The sequence below is a fragment of the Oryctolagus cuniculus genome, chromosome 2 (genome assembly GCF_051225735.1).
Source record: "Oryctolagus cuniculus isolate XC-2025 breed Fujian yellow rabbit chromosome 2, ASM5122573v1, whole genome shotgun sequence".
NCBI lineage: Eukaryota > Metazoa > Chordata > Mammalia > Lagomorpha > Leporidae > Oryctolagus > Oryctolagus cuniculus.
Genome location: NC_142868.1, coordinates 63,835,381 through 63,860,695, shown reverse-complemented (window position 1 = coordinate 63,860,695; position 25,315 = coordinate 63,835,381). Strand labels below are relative to the sequence as shown.

The 25,315-nt window shown below is 36.9% G+C and overlaps 1 protein-coding gene across 6 annotated transcripts in view; it reads right to left on the bottom strand.

Annotated features, from left to right (window-relative positions):
- The window catches only part of LOC138848472 (uncharacterized), a 749,635-nt gene that overhangs the window by 291,931 nt on the left and 432,389 nt on the right, over positions 1-25,315 (bottom strand). For all 6 annotated transcript variants that reach the window (XM_089325513.1, XM_089325508.1, XM_089325509.1 and 3 more), the window contains exon 3: positions 11,279-11,441. In XM_089325513.1, coding sequence (XP_089181639.1) covers positions 11,438-11,441 — 4 coding nt within the window. In that variant the 3' untranslated portion in view covers positions 11,279-11,437. The remainder of the gene's footprint in view (positions 1-11,278; positions 11,442-25,315) is intronic.

The window sequence follows — 25,315 nt, the reverse complement described above, 5'->3', positions numbered from 1 at the left end:
GGTGGGAGACAGCCTGCGATTGAGAATATCCCAAACAACTGCCTGTAGGAGACAGAACTAGGAATGTGAGTCCCGGCTGCTGGATTTTAAGAAAAAGTGTTGAGAAAAAAGGAAATCTGGTGAAGGTAATTGAAATAATCATCAGGAATTTGATGTTTGGAAATGAGAGGAGAGGCAAGGTAATGGATTCTAACAGACACCCTGGTAGGCTCCGGCACAGATAGGGCAGTTTTGACACCGGCTCTGTGTCTTCTTTTCTCTGTCCTTAATTTATAGGTCAGTCTCTGCCAATCCCCAAGAAGGATCATGACGGAAGTCCTCAATGAAAAGGACCATTCAGTTCCAGTCAGTTCCAGTATGCAATGTATAATAGCAACTAATCTACATGGAGTAAAAGCAAAGCTAGGTGAAGCAATGGGACAGCTCCTACTCTCTGGCTGAGACCAAGCGAGCCTTTCTGCAGAAATGACTGTTGTGTCCTGATGTGGCCGGGGCTCCTGCTTGTTGTGCCGGCACTTCCCTTCTGCTCTTGCAGTTTTGAAAATGTGTAATTGATCAGCACCTGAAAGAAGGTGCATGCCAATACTATAAGGGGACAGTTTCCAGAATGGATAATGAAAGAAATTTAAGTCTTGGATTGCAGGTTGAGAAAACAGCAGGTTACTTTGTTTTGTTCTTTGGAAGACTTTAGTAATGGCTAGTTTCATTTTTAAAAGTAGTCTTAGTTTAACTTCAGCAGCAAACATATGGTTCACTGGAAATAATTTTGGCTTTCAAGTCATAATCTTGGGTTAAAAGACTGGACACATCGTTTATTTGCTGAGGGTGTCTGTGTGCTTCCATTTGCGTCTCTAAATTAACCCTAATTCTGCACTGTTATTAACATGTATGAGATCATGCTAGTAAATCTCCAGAATCGAGACTAATTCACAAAATACAGGCTAATAATTTATCCTAACAAACATAATCCTATAAAAAGCAATTCTTATCACCCTGCGGTGCTACTATGACCAGCTGAAACTTAGCCATGTCGCCAGTTTGAACACGCAGCAACTGCTGAAATGATTATTTTCACAAATTATTGTATGCTGAAATGTTTTAAAATAGTTACATCTCTGTAGAAGCAGATTCAGCTTACATTAAGGACACACAAGTACAAAAATGACACCAACATAATTGAGCACCCTTGTCCTAAAATTGAAGAGGGGGTAATTTTCACTTACCCTGGTCACACACTGAACCTTGTGACAAGCCAGCAGTGTGATTTTATATCATGGTCCTTTAAAGATTGTTCTAGGGTGGTAGTCACCCTTTTAACCAAACATCTGACATAGCAGTGGCCCCAAGACTCATCTAACAAACCTCAGAGAAGGACTGAGGAAAAAAAAAATGGACTCTTTATTTGGCTCTCTACCCAATAGGTGATATTCTGGTTAAGAAACCCTGCCCTGGAAATCTTCTGATGTTATCAATGTGAACATTTTAGGCTAATTAATGTCCTGGCATGAAGTAGAATGAGTACTTTCTTTTGGTTGATTTGACACAACAAAAAAATTGACACAAAATACTTTTGCGTTGTCTCTCTAGAAAAGGAGTAATTGAAGCCACCGAGTAGAACAGTCTTGCCGAGATCTGCCAAACAGAAACCAGAAAAAAGGGGACTAAAATTGCCTTTAGTTTGCTTATATGATAGGCCTGTGGACTAGCACATGTGATGGAACTGATTCAACTATGAAGAACTGAAAATACGATTTTCTTATCTTTTTCATCCTCTAGAATACATACCAAGCACTAAGATATAGTCCATGCCTGCCTTAAAGAATTCATAGTTCTGTTTCCTCCTCTTCAGGTTCTGCCATCCCTCAAACATGAACAAAATGTGCTTTCTAGTCTTCTTCCAGTACCTTAGGATCTTTAGTATCTCGGCCAATTTTCATAGCCATACTCTTCCTCTTTCCTGTCCAACACAGCATTCCTTTCCTGTATCCTGTTTCCTCTGTGCTTTCTGTATGGACTAAGGGAAAAAGATAATCCCTGCCAAGAGATAGCTGATAACTGGGTTCCCTGTCACTGACAAGGGAGCACATCTATTTTAGTAAGTGACTATTAGAGACACAAGTATTAATTTTGAGGAATAACTCATTAATAGTACTATGGTTAGATATTGAGGGACATATTTTTGGCAGGGGTATTTCTGGAGTTAATGTACAAACACCTTGTTGAGGACAACTGATATGTATATGAGGCTACCTGTGGTCACCACACTTTGACAATAAAGTATACTAATTTAAAAAGGAACCTGAGGAAGCAGGTGTTAAAGCACTGCTTGGGGTCCAGTCTTGCCTCTACTTCTCATCCAACTTCCAGGTAGTGCACCTGGCAGATTATGGCTCAAGTACTTGGCTTGCTGTCACCTCTGTGGGAAACCAGGTTGGAGCACCTGGTTTCTGGCTTGGGTGTGACCCAGCTCCAGCTATGTGGGCATTTGGGGAGTGACCCAACAGTTGGAAGTGCTCCCTCTTTCTTTGCTTCTCTCTCTCTGTCTCTGTGCCTTCTAAATACATACATACATACATACATACATCTTTAAAAACAAAGGAGAACCTGACACTAAATCAATGGTCTGAGGTTGTAATATGACTTTCATCTTCCAATATTCACAAAAGAAGCTGAGCCCACCACATCAACCATCCTAAAAGTATACAATATTGGCAATGAAAGCACAAAAGTATAACAACTTTAAAAAGAAGTCGTCTTTTGAAACACTTCTCGCCAGAGTGCTCTGCAGATGAAAAGCAAGTCGAGACTTTCTCTTTATTACAGTCACATACTCGCCCTCAAACATTTTTTCTTTTGAATGGGCAGAAAATGAGTTTTCGTTTTTTAAAAAGCAGCATTTCAAACAATGTGTTTTCTTGTGATAAGAGATCTGTTTTAATGTCTTTACAAAAGAGGACCTTAGAAATGGTATGTTACAGGGGAAACTGTTAGGATTACAAATCACACTGATTTTAAAAGAACCCAAAATTCTGTAAAAATTGCTCTACATCTTGTCAAGGTGTTGTAGAGCCGCATTTTTTTCCTGAGGAAGATTTATGTTAGAGTTATTTATTTGTTAGTGCTACTTTGTGAAGAACAAAGCCAAAGAGGACCCCTCTTAAAATTTCTCAAAACACACCCCCCACCATCTTTTTCTAATCATAAGGGAAAAGTCGAATTAATCTATCTTCTACCTATAAACTTCATCTGTAACAATATTTTTAGAGAATAATCAATTATGAAACCCACTTTAGTATGTTTTCTTGCTTTCTTTTGCTGAAGGGAAATGCTTTAAGCATCTTGACCTTACAGTATTATAGTAGATGTCATCTAACATAGAATTTAAGAAATATATTTAACTCATATTTCTAATTTACCAAAAATAATATTTTAGAATTATTCTTTAATGTTTTAGATTTAAATTACAGTGTAATAATTTATGCATGGTGTACGCTGTGACACCTGGCCCTCGGCCTCTTGTCTAACAATATACTAGACAAGAATTATTACTCCATAATTCACACCTTGTCATGTCTTATTGCTTAATTAAAGCACAACCTTCCTCTACATGACAAGCAATTGGACTGTTAACATTATAGATGATTATCCAACCTAACATATTTTATTTTTACAACTTACTCTTCCCATGTATATAGGATGCTCATTTCAGGTATACCTTATTCTGGAAACATGAAAAATCTGTTCCTATACTTACCTTCTGGCTATTGTACAAATTGCCACTAGCAAAAATATGGGTAAAATATTTTATGTTGGGAACAAGTGCCTTAGATAGAGGAATAATAGTCCAGTATCTATAAAGCAATGTGCAATGAGTTGGATGACATCTGAGTGTTTAATATTTTCTCTATTGATCAAATTAATGCCAAAGACTATACATTTGTACATGTATTTAAAATATAAAATGTGTAAGGCTTATGTAAGAAAACCTTAACGCTCTGCTGAAAACTCAAAAGACAATAAATGGTAAAATGTATCATATATATGGTACAATGATAGTGAATTTCCTCAAATATATCTCAGAATTTATTAATAATTCAAATTTTAAACAATCAACAGATTTTTAAATTGACATAATTATTCAATTATTTTTGGTTGAAAAATAAGTATTTAAAAATTGCTAGAAGAATTCTTAGGGAGGAGAGAAAGTGTTGAGGAGTAAGTCTTATCAAGTAGTAAGGTGGATTACAATGGTACAGTAATCAAAATGGCTGATACTGGAGAAGACATGGAAGAGGATGACAGAGATTAATGTAAGCTCAGAAATGAACACAAACACATAGGGAAATTTGCTTATAAACTAAGTATTATTTGAAATAAATGGAATAGGAAAAACTGAGTAACTGAAGAAAAAACAAATCTGGGCCTTTACCTAATGTTTTGCACAAAAATAAATTTCAAATGAATCTAAATTTTAAAGTGAAAAATATAACCATGCATGTTCTAGAAGGTAAATTTCTGGACAAAAGTGACAGATTTTTCCAAGAAGGCTGCAAAGCCCAGAAATCTTAAGGAAAGAAACAACTGAAAAAAATTTGCCAGGAATGCCATAAATGAAATGAAAAGGCAAATAAAAATCTGGCAGAATATATACACTTAACATGTGTGAAAAGATAATTTTTAACTTTCAAGAAAACAATTCAGATCAGTCATAAAAAGATGATCATGGTAGAAAAATGGGCAAAAAATTGGGAAAAAGTATTTTATTGATGGTATTGATGTCTTTATCTTGGTTGTGATAGCACACTAAGTTTTGCAAGGCATTTACATTCAGGGCAATAGGGTAAAAGGTCCACAGTATCTCTCTGTATTATTTCTTACAACTGCATGAGAATCTACAATGACTTCAAAATAAAAAGATCGATTTACTTTTAAAGAGTCAAAAAAATAGCAAGGGCATTTTATAGAAAGAGAACAAATCTAATGCCCAATAAACAGATGGAAAGATTTCTTTTTTGCCAAAATGGAAATCAAAATGCTTAATCAGTGATGTTGGTAAGAGTGAGAGTATGAAGATAGTAGCTTCCTCACTCATTGTTGGTGGACATATTAAGCTTGTAATATCTTACTAGAAGTCAGATAAGGGTATATACATAAGCAAATTTTAAATACACATGATCTTTGACCCAGCAATGGGAATTACCTTTAGTATAGCAGCACAAGTTCTTAAATATATACACAGGCAGAGATTACAAATTGAAAGGAAAGACTACATCAGTGGAAAATAGTACTGACTAAATGAATTTTGGCACAGCCATAAGTAAGCAGCTGTTAAAAAGAATGAGTCACATATCTCTGTGTTCATAAAATGCAACAGAAGAAAAGAAAAAGCGACATGCAAAACAATAATTATAAATATCTTTTATACCGTGTAAGTTTAAAAAAAAAAGGGCTGATCAGTAGGAGAACAAACAGGTCAGGAAACAGGGACTTACGGTTGATAAAGAGAGAAACAAATAGGGCTTTTGTTTGTTTTAGAGATCATCAACTAGAATGAAAGGTGTTGCGGTAGAGCAAGATACATAGATAATTAAGTAGCTAGAAATAGGGAGTTTGCAGCCAAAGAAAAAGTGCCCGCATCTGTTCCTTATGACGACTTAGAGGCCACAACCCCCTTTCTCTCCTTCAATACCCTATTTTTGAGTTGCACATCCTTAGCCTACATACAATTTACATCCATTTGTAATCATCTATAGCACTCTCCCCCCACCCCCCAATAACACATACACTTTCTTAAAGGTTTTCTATTCGGATTTACTGTCAATCTCTCCAACATTCCTCCTGTCAAAATTCTGGGCGACTGAATATCGATACTGATATTTCTAACATCATGGTCACCACTTCTGAGTGTCAAAGATCCCGTGCTCTACTTTTAACCACTTACATGGCCACAAATCTAGATTTTGCTTTCACTATGAATAACTGAATTGTCTCCATTGCTTTAACTTTTAGCATCCCATACTTTTTTGTTTAAATTAAAGATTATCTGCTAATTTATTTAAAAGGCAGAGAGAGACAAACAGAGACAGGTATCTTCCACCACAGGTTCACTCTCCAAATCTTGCAACTGCCAGGGCTGGACCAGGTTGAAGCCAGGAGCCTGGAACTCAATCCAAGTATCCCAGGTGGGTAGCAGTGACTCAATTACTTGGACCATCACTTGCTGTCTCCCAGGTGTGCATCAGCAGGATGCTGGAATGGGAAGCCAAGCTGGGATTCAAACCCAGGTGTTCCAATGTGGGATGAAGGCATCCCCAGCAGCATCTTAATTCTTGTACCAAACGCCTGTCTGGCATCACACTCTTTGACACACATCTCCTTCTACCATTCCAGCTTGTTTACTCATTCTACAACTATACCTATAATGTTTAGATTCCAAAGCCATTCCTCTGGCTCCCACCACCTCACTTATCTGCTTATGCAGTTTAAATGTCACAATCCTAGACTGTGATCACATCCTGACACACACACTGTCAACTCCCTTGTTCCCCCTGAGCTTCCCTTGGCAACATCCCACCATTGACAAACTCACTTGTCCTTCTGCTCCATATATGCACTTCTATAATTCCACACGCCAAACACAGCCAGCCTACCATATGGACTGGTCTCGCCCTCCATCTGTGAGCACTAGCATCCATGGTACCTCTGTGCTTCCAGGATACCAGGTTATTTCCCCACTCCATTTATACTGTCTCCCCAATCACTATTTCGTACACTTAGCTCTGTCCTCAAATCTCTTCCACAACTCTCAGTCTCAGCCAATGACCTTGCTCATTGAATGAAAAATAAATTAGAGAAGGAAGCTAGATGAGATCCTGCATGAGCTCCATCCTTGTCACCCACCGTTCTGCACTTGGGCTAATTCACACCACGTTCTCCTCAGTGATTCACCCCTCCATGTTTGCATCAGGCCCGATACCAAGGTGTATCTAAGAACATCAACAGTTCTTCCTTTCTTCCATCATGGGTTTCCCACTCTCCGTGAACAAATATAAAACTATCACTATTCTTATCTTTAAAAAGTAACCAACTCCCCACCTTCTGCCACTAGCTATCATCTCATCTATGAATCGCTATTCATAGCTCCATTCCTTCAAACACGTGGGCAACACAGATTTCTCTCAACTTCTTTCATTCTCTTGGGCCTACTCCATTAGATTCCTTCTCTCCTCAAACCAGCGAGGAACTAACATTGCTCATTCAATCCAGTCTTCATATTCCCGATTAAAAGACAGATTTTTACAAGTGGCTGCTTCTTACCTTCTAGAAAACTACCCATTTCTTGTTTCCTGCCACTTGTCTGCTAGTGGTCAGAGTTTTGAATTCTTCAAGACGAGGAAGTACCATGCTCAAGCCATGGCTCACTCTTTTTTCTCTTTCCACAATCACTTTTGTGATTACACCCAATCAGGTGACTTAAATGCCTACATGCTTAGAATTCTTAAATTCCTATCTTGAAACAGGATCCACAAAAAGATTCCCAAATCTGTGATTCACTTCACATTTCCAAGCAAACAGCTAATAGGCTTCTCAAAATAACAGGTTCAAATTGAGCCCTGCCAACTTGTTCCTACTGGTTTTCCCTATCCCAGTAGCAGTATGACTCCATCCCTCTAGAGATTTGCATCAAAAGTTTGTGGTCATTGTTGGCTCTTTTGGATCTCTCCTTTGAGACTCAATTCGTCACCAGTTTTGGTGATACTGTCTTCACAATATATGTGGGATGTAAAACCACATATTACTACTTCCTTCTTTACCACCTTGGTTCAAGCCACCATCATTTCTCACCCAGGTTAGCACAATGGCCTCTTTATTAACATCCCTGTCTGCTGTTTCTCTTCTTTGGGCTGTTCAACACAGCGTCCAGGAAGTTCCTCAAAAAACAAACATCAGATCATGACATCTCTGTCCCCAACACCCTCCAACTTTCCACATCCAGGGAAAAGTCTTTAAAAGCTTCCCGTCTCACATGGACTACAAATTCCAATTTCTTAGCAACTTCAGTCATCGGTGTGCCTCCCCTACCCTCCTGCTTCTAGCCACACTCCTGCCTATTCTAGCTCCAGCAGCCCGGCTCCCTTCCGCTTTGATCTCCTAGCCTCCTCCCACTCACTCTCTCTCAGAAATTTCCACTTACGACCTCTTGCCCCAGAGATTCTTAGGGTTTCTGCCCTCATCTCATTCAAGTCTTCTCTCAGATGGCATTTCCTTAATAAGACTTTCCTTATTTACAATTCTAATTGTGTTCTCAATTTTGTTTTTCTCCATAGTATTTACCTCCCTCTGTCTCAAATACACACATACATACACACACATGTATTCTTACTCATTCTGTTTCCTCCCATAAGAAAATAAGCTTTATGAGGTCCAGAAAATCGTTTTCTTTTTTAAATTTTCTTTGCTCAGTGTTATCACCCTTGTACAATAATAGCATCTGGTATGTTAAAAAAAAAAACCTAAATATTTGTCAAGTGAATACATAAACAATAAGTAGATATTTAAAGGGACATGCATGTCTAGGAAAGAAGTATTAAGAAATTGTAACTAGTAATTAAAACAGAGGAGAGGAACAGTTGTCAATTTTTGTGTTTTTCTTTCCTAACTGGAGATGTCACTACTTTTCATAAGTGAAAATTATAATGACATAAATTATATTGGCAGGGAGATAATCAGATATTAGAGGACATTTGTTGTTTTTTCTTTATATTTGTTTTATAACAAGGTAAAAACTATTATTTTAAATAAACCCACCCATTTTTTAAAGTTGCTATTAAAGTTACAAGCGAGTAATTAACCCAGAGATCAAACAGTAGTGGAATAACAAATTGCCCAGCTAACTGAATAGCCCCACATCTGAAGAATTATATGAATGCTAAATGAAGAAATAATATAAGTTCCCCAACAAACGATCAAAGCTGTAAGTACATGATAAGTGCTCTGTTTTGAAGATCAGAGAAGAGTTTACTGAGGTTTTCTTCCACTGCAAGTAGCTAGAGGGTGATCAGTGGGTCTCTTGTCACGTCTGTTCATGTATCAATGAACAACAGCATGGTTGTGATGTAATGTCATAACTGGAAACTTGGCTCTGGTCAGCCACATTCAGAAACAGGAGAGTGAGCGGATTTTCTCGGCTTGAGTGATGGATTATTACATTAATGGTTCCATCTGAGGCACGCTGGCTAGAATGTGCCCCATTTTGTAACGACCTACGGTTTTCTGTCAGGCCTCAGAGCTTTCATTACTACACATGACATATGAAGAAAAAAGTTGATATTAATTAAGGTACATTCCACCAACTTGTAGCCTCAGGTATCACCAAAGTAGTATTGTTAAAACACACTGAGGTTTCATCGAAAGAGTAATGTTAAAGTGCATTAAAAACCAGTGAATTCAAGCAGAATTATTTGCCAACATTTTGAACATATGGTTACTTTTCCTACTAATAAATATTTCTACAGATAGGAGACTAATGAAGCACACAGTGATACTGCCTTTTCATGATTATTAAACACATAAATTCCCAAGAGATAACAATAGATTTAGGTCATTTCAAGCATAATTTCATAGAAAACCATCTGAAGTATCATACCTTGCTTAGCATATAATCTACAATGAAGGAATGTGGTATGCACACACAAGGACAGAAATAAAAGTAACACTTCAGCTTTTCATGGTATATATTTGCTGTGCATTGCACTGAAATTATTCTTTAAACATAAATGTAATACATTATATGTATTTCCATAGCCTTGATACATCAACTTGAGATACTGTTAGCCACCAAATTACAAAAATATGTTACAGGTAAGAAGCTATTCTATTTTTATTCTATTTCAGCCATAGTGAGATAGTCTCAATGTTAAAAGCATTTTATATTTTTTACAAGATTATAAGCTCAGGATTTTCTGATCCCTCAATTTTTCTCCACTTCAGGTTTTCTCACAGGTAATAATAAAGCTATTTTGATAGAAATGTAGCCATCTTATGATTTTCTTTTTAAGTGGGGCTCCACATTTTTCCCAATTTGAAACAGTAGGTGCAGCAAAGTGCAGTGGAGTGGAAAGAAAGTGTGGGAGCAACATGTTTTTCTGGATGTTTCAAGAAATCCAAAGTCACAAAAGAATTCCTTCTGCTTTTTGTTAGTAGTTCCGTGGTGGCCCCCTAAGGATTTTCTGCATCTAGTCTTGTGCCCTGTTGCTCCCTTTTCTCTACTTTTGTTTAGTGCTGATTTTTGGAATGTGTAGGTTTGCTAATTTATTATCTTCAGTGTCTTTATTATGACTGTAATATTTCTATTGCTTGGTAGGTTTTTCTTTTCTTTCATCATTTGCTTTTACTACTTCTATTCATTTTGGTATATCACTTTTTGCTTATAATTTCTTAACATAGATTTTTTTTATTGTTTCCATGCCTTACCTTACTTGAAAAGTTTATACAGTAAAATTCAGTCCAATATTTTATATTTTACCTGAATGATACAGGTATTCTGGTGATATTTTTAAATAGATAATTAAATATACTGAAGTTCTCAAATTCCTCCTGAACATAATTGAGTTTTTCATAACTGTTAAGGCATTAAAATAAATTGTCATTGAAAACTTATGTATAAACAGGGATATCTAATATAGTATAATTGTATTTATTTTTAACATCTCTGCCATGAATTTCATTTTGCAGTAATAGGTCATCTAGATTATACCAGATGGCATATTAAATTTCAAGAAAGTAGGAGTCTTAGAATACCTATAAAATTTTTTTGAATGAAATAAGCAAAAAAATAAGTATTTCAGTGTGCTCCTTGATTGAGGCTGAGGTTTAGGTGTGTTTACAACGAGGTAAATTTCTAACAACCAAATTCGGAGACCAAGATTGGATTTGATTTCAAACAATCCCTCTATAACATATGCGTTGGTTGCTATGCAACACAATTTATTATCAACAAATGATGCCAAGTGATTTTTGCATACTGTAATTGGCTTGCAAGTTTTGCTGCCTAGAAATTGGGAAGAGAATGTGATTATTTAAATTTAAATGGCTATGTTAAAAATGCTAATTTTTATAATTAAAAAAAAAACCCTACAACACAAAACCTACATCTTAAAACTGGAGAAAAGAACTGCCTTCTGTGATAATAAATGTGCAACAGTCTGGAAAGTTCCTCTTCCCCCCTTTGGGAAAGCATAGAACATATTGAGATAACTTTTTATGCTGGTCTACTCACCTAGCTTCTCTGATGAGTTGGCTGTGGAAAGCCTACATGGAGGCAGAGCTCAATTAGTGTAATTTATGTATCCTTGGACGTCAATCATTCCTGTTGAGAGGTGGGACTCGCAGGCTCTCAGTGCATTAATTAAGAGCTCATCTCAGCAGAGCCATCTTTCTACCTAAGGACCAAAAAGAAAGTTTTAATTAGATTTTTAAAACCAAGTATGTCATATATGAAAGCAAGTGTAGTTCTTTAGTTGGTGAGAAAGGCAACAACTGGAATGAACCGTTGCAAACAATGCAAAGGGCACCAGGTCTTAATCATCTGTGATACTGTGAGGAAGGCGGGAGCATCAATCTTCAGTGTGGGTTTCCACCCTTGGACAAGCGCGCCATGGAAATCACTGAAGTTTTGACTGGGTTGTTTCACTGCCAACATAATTATTGGGTCCCTGTCTAATTATTGATGCAGAGCTGATGCTGATCGAGTGCAATTACTACGGTGAGGACAGACAGTCTTTTTCTCTGATGGCTGGCTTTTTGTTCCAGGCTAGCTTCTGACTGAATATGCAGTGGGCGATACAGTGCAAGTTCAGCAAAAAGGGAGTGAGGGAACTTGCACAACACATCAATTTCATTGGTTCAGTGATGGAGTGAGTATGCCATTGCTGGCTAACCTAAAAATACAGGGGCTCCGGAGAGGGAGAGACGAGCTAGGCTCACTGGTGTCAGCTGTTGAGAGTGGCTGTTCTCCTGGAATGGCTTGTGTGAGGCCATCAGACATCCCCCTTAGGGCTCACTTGGGAAATAACAGATACATTATTGATTAAAATATTTATAAATTAAGGGAGGGAAAACAAATTTTAAAAGCTAGATTCTACTAATAGCTACATATCTACTAATAGCTATTAACCCCTCCCCCGCCATAATTAAGGAGGGGGCATTCAAAATGCATGCTTGAAAGAACAAGAACAAATGAGTTTGCCAATATCAAGGAAAACGCAAATGGGAAAAACAAAAGCACACACTGAACAATGAAAACACTGCAATAAGTCTTAGAAATAACGAGTACACTACCAAATCTAAATATGCCAAAAAATCGCCACCAGAAAAGACAAAAGTACACAATCTACTTTAGGAAAAGCTATAGACAATTGGGAGAGATAACCCCAGACATGATGGCCACAAAAAATTTGGGGTAATCATCATAAGGGTGTTTCTAACAAACAGGACTGATATAATGGGCAGATGTTTCAGAAAGCTTTGCTCTTTGTCTCAGAATACCAGAACGTGTGTTCCAGTGCTTCTCACTGCTATTAGAGTTCATTCTGTTTTTCTAAAGGAGGGTGTTTAGGAAAGCCAATTACTGTATATGCTATAAATTCACCACCCAACTAACATACTTGACACACACCGAATAACAGCAACAATCCTGTCAAAAGAAACTATAGATTTTACAGGTAGATGGCTTGTGCACTATGTCCCTAAATGATAGTGAACAATGAAAACATTACTATATAGACAATGTGTCAGAAGAATAAAGCTGGAAAAGTGTAGCCAATAATGTATGTTAATATTCCTAAAGATATTTTACAATCCTTTCTCAGCTCTCTCCCTGCACTTGTTTTCCCAGCTATTTTGCCTTTATTTGTGCTGTATAATTTTTATTACACAATACATACAGTGGCACTCCCCAGATAAAAGTTGGCTATTGTACTGGTTATACCAATCTTGTGTGACTGGTAAATTTATGTAATACAACACCCTGCATGTGAATACATTATGTCCTTCAATGCTTAGTTTATTTGCATTTAAGCCAAAGTATATGTGTATTACAAAGTCAAATTAACTCTTGGGAATAGTATACTTAAGGATTCTAAATGGTAGTATTGATATATACAGGGTTGTGGCTCATGACTGTGTCAGGAATTTCTGTTTCCCAAGTAATTTTTTTTTTTTTTTTGACAGGCAGAGTGGACAGTGAGAGAGAGAGACAGAGAGAAAGGTCTTCCTTTTGCCCTTGGTTCACCCTCCAATGGCCTCTGCAGCCGGCGCACTGCACTGATCTGATGGCAGGAGCCAGGTACTTATCCTGGTCTCCCATGGGGTGCAGGGCCCAAGCACCTGGGCCATCCTCCACTGCACTCCCTGGCCACAGCAGAGAGCTGGCCTGGAAGAGGGACAACCAGGACAGAATCCGGTGCACCGACCGGGACTAGAACCTGGTGTGCCGGCGCCGCAAGGCGGAGGATTAGCCTAGTGAGCCGCGCCACTGGCCCCAAGTAATGTTTTAATTATCTTTATAACACACCAAGGACAGAAAACATGAAAATTAAGACACTTAAGGCAGTGTTTTTTTTTTTTTTTTTAAAGGAAACCATAATGGTTTACTTCCCCATTTGTTGTCAGTTTTACCTTTCAAAGAAGTTCATCTAAACTTCTGACGTGGTGGCATCAGTCACGGCCACCCCCTTCTACAATTCCTTGTCTGCATGAGCTGCTTCCTGATGAAGAGCAAGCTGGGAAGCATAGGTTTCAAACCAGGGGGTGTCAGTCTGTGTGCTCTTAACTAAAGATAGGAATCGTCTCACTGCTTAACTTGTAGCTTTGTAGGAACCCAACTATAGGATTTTACGTAAACCTAAGCCTCCAGAATGAGCATTTTTTGCTTTGCCATGTACAACTTTCTCTACTCCATGGGACCTTTTAATGTCAACTACAACAGAAATTCAGGTCAAATTATAAGCAGAACGCGGCAGCCATACTAGGCTTTGAAATTTATAACTGGTTGAAATGGGACCATGATATTCACATCGCGATACCTTGGTCTCTGGAGAATGGCAGCTGATGGAAACTCAAGGCTACCCCCTCCTTCACCCCATTACAGAAAATTCAAATCATGTTTCAATGATTATTGAAGTTAGCGACCCCACTAGATCCTTGCCTTAGCCCAAGACTTTTCTCGTCCTGTAGAGTAATTTTGTGTTACCAACTACTTGCTTCTCATCTTCTTCCCTTTTAGCGGTCACAGTGGGAGGTTCAGGACAGAAAGTACACGGCTTTGCTTCTTCAGATTGTCATGAGCCACCACTACTTCCTGCTAGTATGGCAGAGGTTGTTTGAAGCATCAACTTGATGAACCGAGAGTTTATAAAACAATAAGTCCTCAGAACAGCACCTGTGGAGTCTCAGTATATGCAATTCAAATTTTAACTCACTATTGTAAAGCAGCATACACAGAGTCAATAGTAGAGGTTTCTAAGTGGTGTTTGTTTTTTATGCTGACAGGGAGCTAAGTGAGTCCAGAAAAACAGAAGTTCGGAGTGCATCTCCATGAAGACTTGCTTTTTACTGAAAGACCACATTTTTTGAACACTTCACTAGCTTGTTCAACTAAGATAATATGTATTATTTTCCACATATTTAATACTCATAGGGCTTGTGCCCACAGACAAAGCACAGGCAAAATAATATAGTTCTATGTTGTCTTATCAGTGGTGACTAAGTGTTAAAGAATAGTTTTCTGTCTGATTTTCTCCCCTCTTTTTGAGAAATTCTAATATAAGCAACAGAAATTTTATATTAGAAGCTGCTATAAGATGGAATATAGATATTAAATTAAAATAGAGTTCAAAAATGCATGGAGCATAAACAGCATACATGGAAACTTCAATGTCCTTAAATGAGCAAAAAGAGCAATTTTTAGTTTATTTTAAAATCAAACTGGCAATTATGGGATATAAGAGACTTCTTCATTTCTGTTAATAAGATCCCATACAACAAACTTTCTAGATATTAATTCAATCTAGTAACGCCCAGTAAAGGTAAACCAAATCTTACTCTACAGTCTTAGAATGTGTGTAGATCCTGGGAAAGCATCTGGTTCGTGCTGTGCAAAATCTACTTGTTTGGATAGATTTTTTTTCTAGGCCATATTTGAGAGACACTGGTGAGTTCCCAGTCTTTTATCTTTGACATTTTATTATTTGATTTCACTGCTGAGATATTTTATTGTACATGAGCCTAGAGGTTTTCTGCTTTGATATGTTTATAAGATAGAATAGTAAATAAATGATTTAGTCTAGTGTTGATGTCAAGATTGTAGTATGTTTCTTATTTTTAAAAACTTTTCCCAATTCTGACCCAAGAAAAACGGTTAGTTTCTACTGACTTTGTTGACATCTAAATTATTATAGGGAACACAAACCTGAAATGTTATGGACATTAACTTACATAAGTGATGTCCACAAATATCTTTTTGTATTGCATTCTACAAGTACCACATCATTTTAACTCTTTTATAAGTTTAATAATAATGAGGTGATAGTAGTTAACATACTCTCTTTAGGCCATATTGTACCTTTGGAAGTTTTTTACTACTTATGTATCTGAAGGGCAGAGTGGCAGACAGAGACAGAGAATGAGAGAGAAGTATTTCATTCACTGGCCCACTCTACTAATGTCTGCAACAGCCAGGGCTGGTCCAGGACCAAGCTAGGAGCCAGGTACTTCATCTGTGTCACTGCCATGGTTGGCAGGGCCCAAGTACTTGATAATCATCTGCTGCCTCCTAGACGCATTAGCATGAGGCTGGATCTGTAGTGCAGGTAGGACAGGCAGCAGCACTCCGCACTCCAAAATGAGATGCAGTAACCCCAGGCAACTCGGTGCCTTAACACCCACCGCCTAAAGTAATTTTTAAATTAAAAAATCAGCCCTGCCTAGAAAAAATATTTGGCAGTTAATGAAACTATCCAAACACACTTTATAGGTAAAGCCACAGTGGTGAAAAATAGTAAGGAAAAGCCACATTTATTTCTTTTTAAAATTTTTCACACATTCAGCTCTTTATATTTCATTGTGAATGCTATATATGGGCTTATTCTACTACCGATCCTTCTTAACTGCAACTTTATTAATTTAAATGGTTTTCTTTAAAAGAATGTTGAGAGAGAAGAATAATTCAGTAGTCAACAAATATTCAATTTTCAAGATTATTTCCAAATAATCTTAAAAATGCCAGGACACCTCAAGGTTTTACTTTTATGAGGCCCTTTCTGTGAAGTCCCTGTAGAAATTACACACAGGAAATTTTTCCAGAGAATTTTTAGTTATTCAAGAATCCATTTCTCCCATTTGTAGTGGTGAAGACTTCTATCTCCAATTTTCATACTCTTGATAACTAAGGGGGAAAATGTAGTAGAGAAAACCTTTTCATAGCTCTGGGTTATATTTAACTCATTATACTTTCTTGTGAAATCTTAAAACCTTTGCAGAGGTCTTTTGCCATCAGCATCAGCTAAACAACAAATCCTTAATTGACTCTCTCTGCATGAATATGTATGGATGCACACTCACACAAGGGTACTTCCAAAAGTTTATGGGAAATGGAGTTAAAAGATAAATTGATTTTGATGCAAAAATTTTTGAAATTCATGCATAATTTTGCAAAATACACATTTTCATAAAGTTTTTGAAGACCCCTTGTATATATTGAATGCCAAACCAAAAAAAAAATAATCTTCAAAGTCTTCTGTTGATAGTATTAAGGAAGGTGTGCAGGATGTAAGTGAAGCATGATTGATTCATTCATGCAGGAATTTATTCAATGAATTTTTATGGAGCCCCCAAACAAATGGCAAGCAGTATGCTATCTTCCAGGTAAACAAAAAATGAGCAACACAGATGAGGACCCTGCCCTCATGAAGCTTCTATTTTGGTAGATACACATATGTAGCTGTTCCATAAGGCCTCAGCATGTTTCTACCGACTGGGTCTCCACACCCACCTGTCTTGTTTGCAATGGCATCCTCATAGTATTATCAATTCAGTGATGTTCATTTTCCCCAAAACATTTGAAAACATACTTCATATTGAAGTCTGATTTCCCACATAGGAAGACTGAAAAAGCAATTCTGAATTACTTCTAGGCATTCAATATAAAGGGGAATTTTCAAAGATACATTTATGGTTTAATAATTAAATCTGGATGAATATGCCTGCTGGGAAGTTCTGCAATAATCAAATAGAATGGCAGGTTTCAAACCGCAAACAAAGGACGTTTTCTTTCAAAGATTTGAGTCACAGCATATTAGTATTTAATGGATTTTGCATTTTTAAAACGTATAATGGCAGAATTCTTGGTAAGAAGTGAATAATTTTTCAAGTATAATCCAAAAGGTTCTGAAAAAAAAAAAAAAAAAAAACAAAGAATGGAAAAGGACTCCAGGTGCCTGAAAATCTGAGATATAATTTCCTTGGCTCAGATTTGGAGTCTCTGCTGCCCCAACTCTGTGTCCCACGGATCTGAGATACTTAGTCTTTTTCTGCCTTCTACAGACCAGCACAGAGCTGGTAACAGGATCTGAACAAACCAAGTGGTACCCCCAAGAAGTGGCCATCTGGGGACACTATCAGTTGTTAGATTGACATGCCTCAATATGCCTAAATTTTATGTAAGCCAAAAAGTAGGAATGCACAAGAGTATGCAAGACTTAATAATTTCTCTTGACAATATGGTGAATTCATTTATTCCCTTCCTGATAAAATAATCAGAGAAATGACATCTGTCTGCAGAGATCAGTAGCAGCTGGAAATCTGAAATATATAAACTGTGAGAGTCTTTCAGACACAGCCTAAACGGATCCTAAACTGATTAGGAAGAAAAATCACTCATGCTATGGTCATAGCTTAAAAGGAACTGATTTCTGAAGATGGGGCTTAATTATACATCTGTATCTATTCACATCTATCTATTTGTCTTCAGAAGTCACGGATAAATAAAGCTCTACTTTCAGTTCATTGTAGTAACTGTAACTTGAAGAAAATGCTTGTACAGTGTTTTTAATTCCAGAGGTCCAAAGATAAACACACAACTCCCAGTCTTCATCTGCATTTTCAGACCATATAAAATCCCAACAATGGAGAGTACTCTCAGAACAGTGAGGTGATTCTGACTTGCATCCACTCTCCTCCTTCATTTCCTTCTCAATAAATAATGGATAAAGCAACAATAGGTCTTTGCTGACTTTTTAACTCTTCTAACGTACAAAACTTCTCTCCTGAAAAATAAGCTAACATTGATACAATAGTCTGCAAGTGGTTTGAAAGTAAATTGGTTGTTCTTAAATGGTGCCATGTGTTCTACGAATTACTCCCCTCACCTCCCTACCACTCGTCTCGCTTATCTCCACCTCAACACAAAGCTTCTGTCATACTAAGGCAGAGTCCTTTGATTATTTTTGACCCTCTTTATGAGGGTTGTCCTATATAACTTCCCATGAATTTGGTAATTATATGAAAATAATAACTATGCTAATTACAGTCATTCTTAAGGAAAAGGCATTTTAGGTAAAAGATGTATTTATTTATTGGAAAGGCAGAGTTACAGAGAGAGAAGAAGAGATAGAAAGATCTTCTGTCTATCGGTTCACTCCCCAAGTGTTCACAACCACCAGGGCTGAACTAGGCCAAAGCCAGGAGCCAGGAGCATCATCTGACCTCCCACATGGGTAGCAGGGGCCCACACACTGTGCCATCTTCTGCTGCTTTCCTAGGCCATTAGTAAGGGAGTCGGATTGGAAGTGGAGCAGCCATGATGAACTGGTACCCATATGAGATGCTGGCATTTCAGGTGGCAGCTATACCTGCTATGCCACAACACTGGCCCCTCGTTTTTTATTTTATTTTATTTTAATTTTTTTGCTTGGAATCTTTGAAGACAGAAAGCATCACTCACTTCCGTATGTTCAAAAAAATGACTTGGTAGATAAAATCAAAATGATCTGAATGAAGTTGATTGAAGGATGTCTCTAACACACATGGAAGTGAGCGGGTCTTTGTCATTTCATTAGCTGGTTTTAGTGTACTGGTTTGGTGGACTGTCCCTCCTGGGGTCACTTCTAAATTCCATCATCCTACCTTGCTTTGGTCAGCCATCAATTCCAGTCCCTTCTCCTACCTCCCATCCAGTCAATGCTCAATCACCACTGCTGTTGGGTTTCCTTCCTCAGACTCCAATTAAAGCAAATTGGAAGACTAACTCAAGGGAAAACCTTGACAACTAATTTTGTGCCTGATAAATAAAATATATGCAGAGATTTTTTTTCCTGGATTAATATTCTTTTTTCTTCCCCATGTAATTTTAGATACCTTCTGCCTTTGAGGTTTTTAGGTAATTTTGAGATTGATATATAAATAAAATACAGCTTGGCCATATCCCATTAATCTTATATGCACCCTTAAGTCACAGAACTTACTCTGGCTCTAGGGAGGTAGGACTATTGGAACAATCATTTTCAGTGTAAAATTTATTCATAAAAATGTTCATTTGTCTCTTAACTACCTTGTTGATATATAGTACAAGGCACTGTGGTAGATTTACTTTATTATATTTAATATATGTATGCCCAACACAGAAAATGGTTATTCCTTTTAATCAGTAGCTTCTGGGAAAAAAAGAGTCCATGCAACAAAGACATTCTAACACATTAAATTAAAAGCACACATTATCTTTCAAAGACTAGTATTTAACAAATACTTGGTGAGTTGAAATGAACTTTATAAAATATACTTATTTATTAAAAACACTTCCACATACTTTAAAAGGAATTTTCATTAATGTTAAAATTTGCAAGGAATTCCTAAAAATAACACATTTAACTATTTTTGTAAAATAATACAGACCTTTAAAAGTATTTTATCCTGTTTTCATTTTAATCTACCTCTTACCGTTTTCTTTTTTGCCCCTATTGCAGAATGGATACAATCAGAGTAAAGAAATGAACAGACTCTAAGTTGTGGTTCTGATGTAAATCACTTGTGCAAACATGGCTTAACTAATCATACTGCATATCAAATTTATACTTTTATCTTGGTGGTCTGTAAGTCAATATCTAGAATGGGATTTTTATAATCTTTATATTATCTTTAGAAATGTCAATTTTGCATACTGAAAACTGTTGAAGAACCATCAAATAAATATGAGATTCACAGATTTTATCTTGCTAAACACAGAAACAGATCATGAGCCACATTTTTATTTTGGTGCCTGCATAACTTCAATCTCACAACTTAATTTTGGGAATTACATTAGCCACATTGTACTAGTCATACTAGAAACCTCTTAAAGGTCTACCACATAATTGTAGTCTGAGGTTTTCTATATTGCTGAAGATCTAGATCAAGTTAAATTATAGAAGGTATTAAAATTATTTCAACAGTAAGTTTTCTAGACTGAGAAATTATAAAAACCAAAAAAGGCAACAAAAAGCCTATTGTGTCAGACTGCCAGGTTCACCACTTCTTCCAAGTCCATTATCCCCTTCTTCTTGGGAGCGTGGGTATCTAGCGAGGGGATCATTTTCCAGTCTTTCTCAAAGGTAAGGTGGCCTCATATTTAAATTTAGTCTAATACAACGTGAGCTGGTACCTTGATGCGGCTTTGGATTTTTTCTGATTGCCTGAAGCTGGAAGATGGATATAGGAGTGACTCTGCTCTGACAGAGCATGTGAAAACAGCACCATCTTAGGCTTGCAGAGCGATGGGATAAAGTCCCATGGTTCCCTGTGTGACCCAGAGAAGAGGAACCCTACCAATCTAGACCAGCTGGACTGCCTGAGGGAACAGGAACGCATCCTACAGTACTTGAGATACTACCTTTGTGATTTCTCTGTGCATTAACTGAAACTTTACTACATCTGTTAATGAAACGGCCCTAAAAATTATTCTGAAATATAAAACAAGTAAAAACAATCTGATGACATTTCCTGATTCCACAGAAGATGGCATTCTGAGCTTTCATTTTTTAAGACTCTTTCTCTTCACTGGGCTCCTCCTATATTCTCATTCTTTCTCACAGAAGGGATAGGAGGAGGGCAGAGCAGAGGTCATGACTTTTGCTTCCAGAACAATTCTGGAACTCACAGACTGTGTCACTCCTGTTTCACCGTTCACCCAACATCTAGGTATGACCTATGAGTATTTTTTGAGGTCCAGACCTAATATATCATCTCCTCTAGAAACAACATTTTGACTTTTCCAACTAGAAATTACTTTTTAAAGTAACTTCAGAATTGTATTTGTACATGGGACTTCCTATAATTACACATGTACCTTTACTATCCTGTTAAAATATAAGGCTTCTCAGTGAAGGATTTAGATCTTGCAGTTTTTATTTTATTTTATTTTTTTTATTTTTGACAGACAGAGTGGACAGTGAGAGAGACAGAGACAGAGAGAAAGGTCTTCCTTTTGCCGTTGGTTCACCCTCCAATGGCTGCCGCAGCCAGCACACTGCGGCTGGCGCATCGCACTGATCCGAAAGCAGGAGCCAGGTGCTTCTCCTGGTCTCCGATGCGGGTGCAGGTCCCAAGGACTTGGGCCATCCTCCTCTACACTCCCAGTCCATAGCAGAGGGCTGGCCTGGAAGAGGGGCAACCGGGACAGAATCCGATGCCCCGACCAGGACTAGAACCCTGTGTGCAGGTGCCGCAAGGCGGAGGATTAGCCTATTGAGCCACGGCGCCGGCCTAGATCTTGCTTTTTAAACACATTATTTAGCTTGTACTTAGACCTATATACAGTAAAACTGAAAGAATAACTTACTGATCATTAAATAATAAAGCCAATCAACACAATCGCAAAATGATGTTAGATGTAAAGAATACATCTAACTGGAGGCTGTATAACTAATAATAATGTTATTCGTTACATTCTATTTAGACACAACTAAATGATATAAATATTAAGTAGAAATAGTAATTTGCTTCTGAATTCAGCAACTCCATTTCCTTTTAAATGTCTCTAGATTTTTTTTTTTAAAGAAGAAAACATGATTCTATTATAAATTCTAGCTGCATTGTACTGTTAGTTATATAAAGATGAGACTGATCTGATTTTGGTGGGAAAATCTTTAAGCAATTTTAAAAATCATGTCTGAACTTTACTCAGCGATCATATTATTTATTAGGCTTTTTAATATGAAATCCTGTGTCATCTACCAAATTAAAACATGGTAGATTCTTGATTGATTCTGAAGTTAACATTAAGGCTAACTATGAAATACTTATGTCAGTTGATCCTTATGAGATGAGCTCCTATCTAATTAGAACGTGGAGATATATTTAATTATTTTACTTGTTCTTAGTACTTACAGGTTTGGGAACCATGAAGAAAAGTTTCAAATATACTTAATAATGAATTCATGGATCTTGTGTTCTCAACTCTCTATTCCTTATACTGGAAAAAAATTTCATTTATCTTGCAATTAATAAAATATAGTAAATATATCCTCTAATATTCTAAATGCTAACTGCCTCTGAAGAGTGAAATACAGGATTCCCAGACAGTGGGACGACAGACAGTACAGAGTTACTATTCATCAAATATAAGTTAAGGAAATACGATCTATATGTTAGATGCTGAGTTAACCTCTTTCCTGCCCATCAATTTTCCCTCTCCCTAGAACTAGAAATCAGATCTTTCCCTTCTACACAGAAGAACAATACCACATGTTATAGGGATTCTAATACATCCTAGAAGAGAATAAAAATACTTAACATCAAATAGCAATAAAACAACTAGACTTTTCTAGAGTTAAAAGTCAACACATTCTATCTAAATGGGCATAATTGCTGTCTAGTGTTTTAGTACCCAACTTGTAAATGTGAACAATATAGCAATGATAAGTAGAAGTTAATATATGAAGAAGTCTTCATAGAAATCAAAGTAAATAAGGAAAAGACAAAATCAGATGGTCACTGGTAGGGAGAAGAAATATTTGAAATATATTAATTTCATCAAAAAGATCAGCGAAGGTATTTCAAGCATGAAGAAAAAGCAAGATGTGACTTAAAGTAAGAAAACTAAGAATACAAAGAGTTTTTTGGTAATTGGAATATGGCAGCAGAAATGAAAAACTAAATAGAATGTTAGAAGATTCATATTACCTGAGATGGAAGATAGGCATTCAGGAGATATGATACCAAGAAAATAAGAAGAGACAATGCATGAGAGTAACCATTAAGTCAGAGATAGTAAAGTGTTGAGATTCCACCGATTTGAAAGCTAGTAAGTTATCCTTCCACAGATTTATACACATACATTGACAACAGACACAATGGCCCTGCAACAAAGAAGCATTTATTACTTGAAGCAAAACAGCAGCTGCAAAATTATTTTGTGTTGGTTCCCTATTTTTCAAATCTCATAGGGCCACAGGATGAAGACTGGATTTTACCTATGTGAGCAGTGGGGTGCACTGCTGGATAGACATACCAAAGTTTACAAGACTGCACTTTTATGGGCTGTTGGCATATCTGCTAATACTCCCTTTCAGAAAGAGATTGCTTATTTTCCTGGGACAAATGCAAACACTTTTAGGAAAGAAGTAGAAGTCTTCAACTTAACTACCTTGGGATGTCTCTGGGGAAGCATGTCTCAATCTTTCTGGAGAGAAATACTGTCTAGTTTCCAAGGTTTGCTAATCAAAAGCTTTCTTGTCTCAGAGTGTCTATGTGCACTATTCAGGTCTGGATTATGTGAAATCCATGGAGAATTGTTTTCTAACAACCATCAGTAAAAAATTCAGTAATATTTCCAGTGCTCTCTTGGTCCTTAGTCTACCAAATTAATATAAACCTACACAAGGGCACATCAATGTGAAATGTGAGAAAATGTAAAAAAGACAAAATTTCAACAAGCTCTCAGGAGAAAAAAAGCCGGCCATACACAAAGCCAGAATGACTTTTGAACTACAACATTAGAAACTACAAGGCAACTAAATGATGCCTTCAAATTTCTGAAGGAAAAGTATTTCCAAATTGGAGTTCTATACCCAGCTAAATGAGCCATCAGGTGAGGGTGGGATAAATGTGTTTTTAGATATCCAATGTATATAAAATTTTACTTCCCATGTTCTTTTCTGATAAAGCTATAGGAGAATGCATTCTTAAAAAAGAAAAAAAATTCAAAGAAATGAAGAAACGGCTTCCAAGAAACAGAAAGGCCAACACAGAAGAAAGGTGTCAAGACTTCATAAGAGGGTAATGAATGAGGATTCTAAAAAGACGGCTCCACAATGGACACAACAATTAGTTTGAATTGCAATGATTTAAGAGATTTAAGGGACAGTGTTATGGGCTAATTCTGCCTACATACCCAACATGACTGTATAATTGCTTAAATAGAGGACAGTGAAAAAAATTTTTAAATTAAATACATAAATGACAGAATACCTGGCTGTGTCTGATCTAAATCTATATTGTATTTTGATTATCTGCAGATGGCTTTTCTGGTCTTTTCTCCATGTTCTTGTTTTCTAGTTTAGTTGAATACATACACTTTATCAATACACACATTTTAGCAATATTCTGCTATAATCCAGTCCTCAGAGAGGAGGCAGACTGTGGTAAGCATAAGAAGCAAAACTTTTCCTACTGTAGATCTAGCCCGGCCCCTCGTGGCCCTTTTAGATGCCTATACCAGGCAAGTCCGAGATTTGCCTATTGCTTTCCCTCCCAGCTTCCCTAGACTGTGCTCTTACGTAGCCTGCAACCATTAAAAATCCTATGTTCAAAGAGTATTTTAGAGCAGAGAAAAACAGTAACAATAAAATATCAAGAAGAAAGGATACAAGAATAAAGGACAGTATAAATACAGAATGTTTTAAAACATACTGTATGAATAAAGCATACACACTAAATATGAGTATATTATGAATGATTTCCATTTTACCTTTACACTTTATTATATTTTCTGTATGTACTACAGCATTTAATGATTAATTTTAAAATCAGAAGAAGATATTAAATACAACTATTCAATAAAATGAATCTCTTCTGATCTTAATTATACTTCTAGCTACAGCCTTCCTTTTTTTTGTTGTTTTACTTTGTTCTCACTAAAGAGTGGTCCACAGTAAATGACTATATTCCCATCCCTCTCATCCACTCCTACATATCATAAGAAAAGCTTCTATCCATAAAGTCACAAAATATTCTGTCAAATGCCATCACTGGTTTCTCTCTTTGTGTTATTTCACTTGGGAGTTTC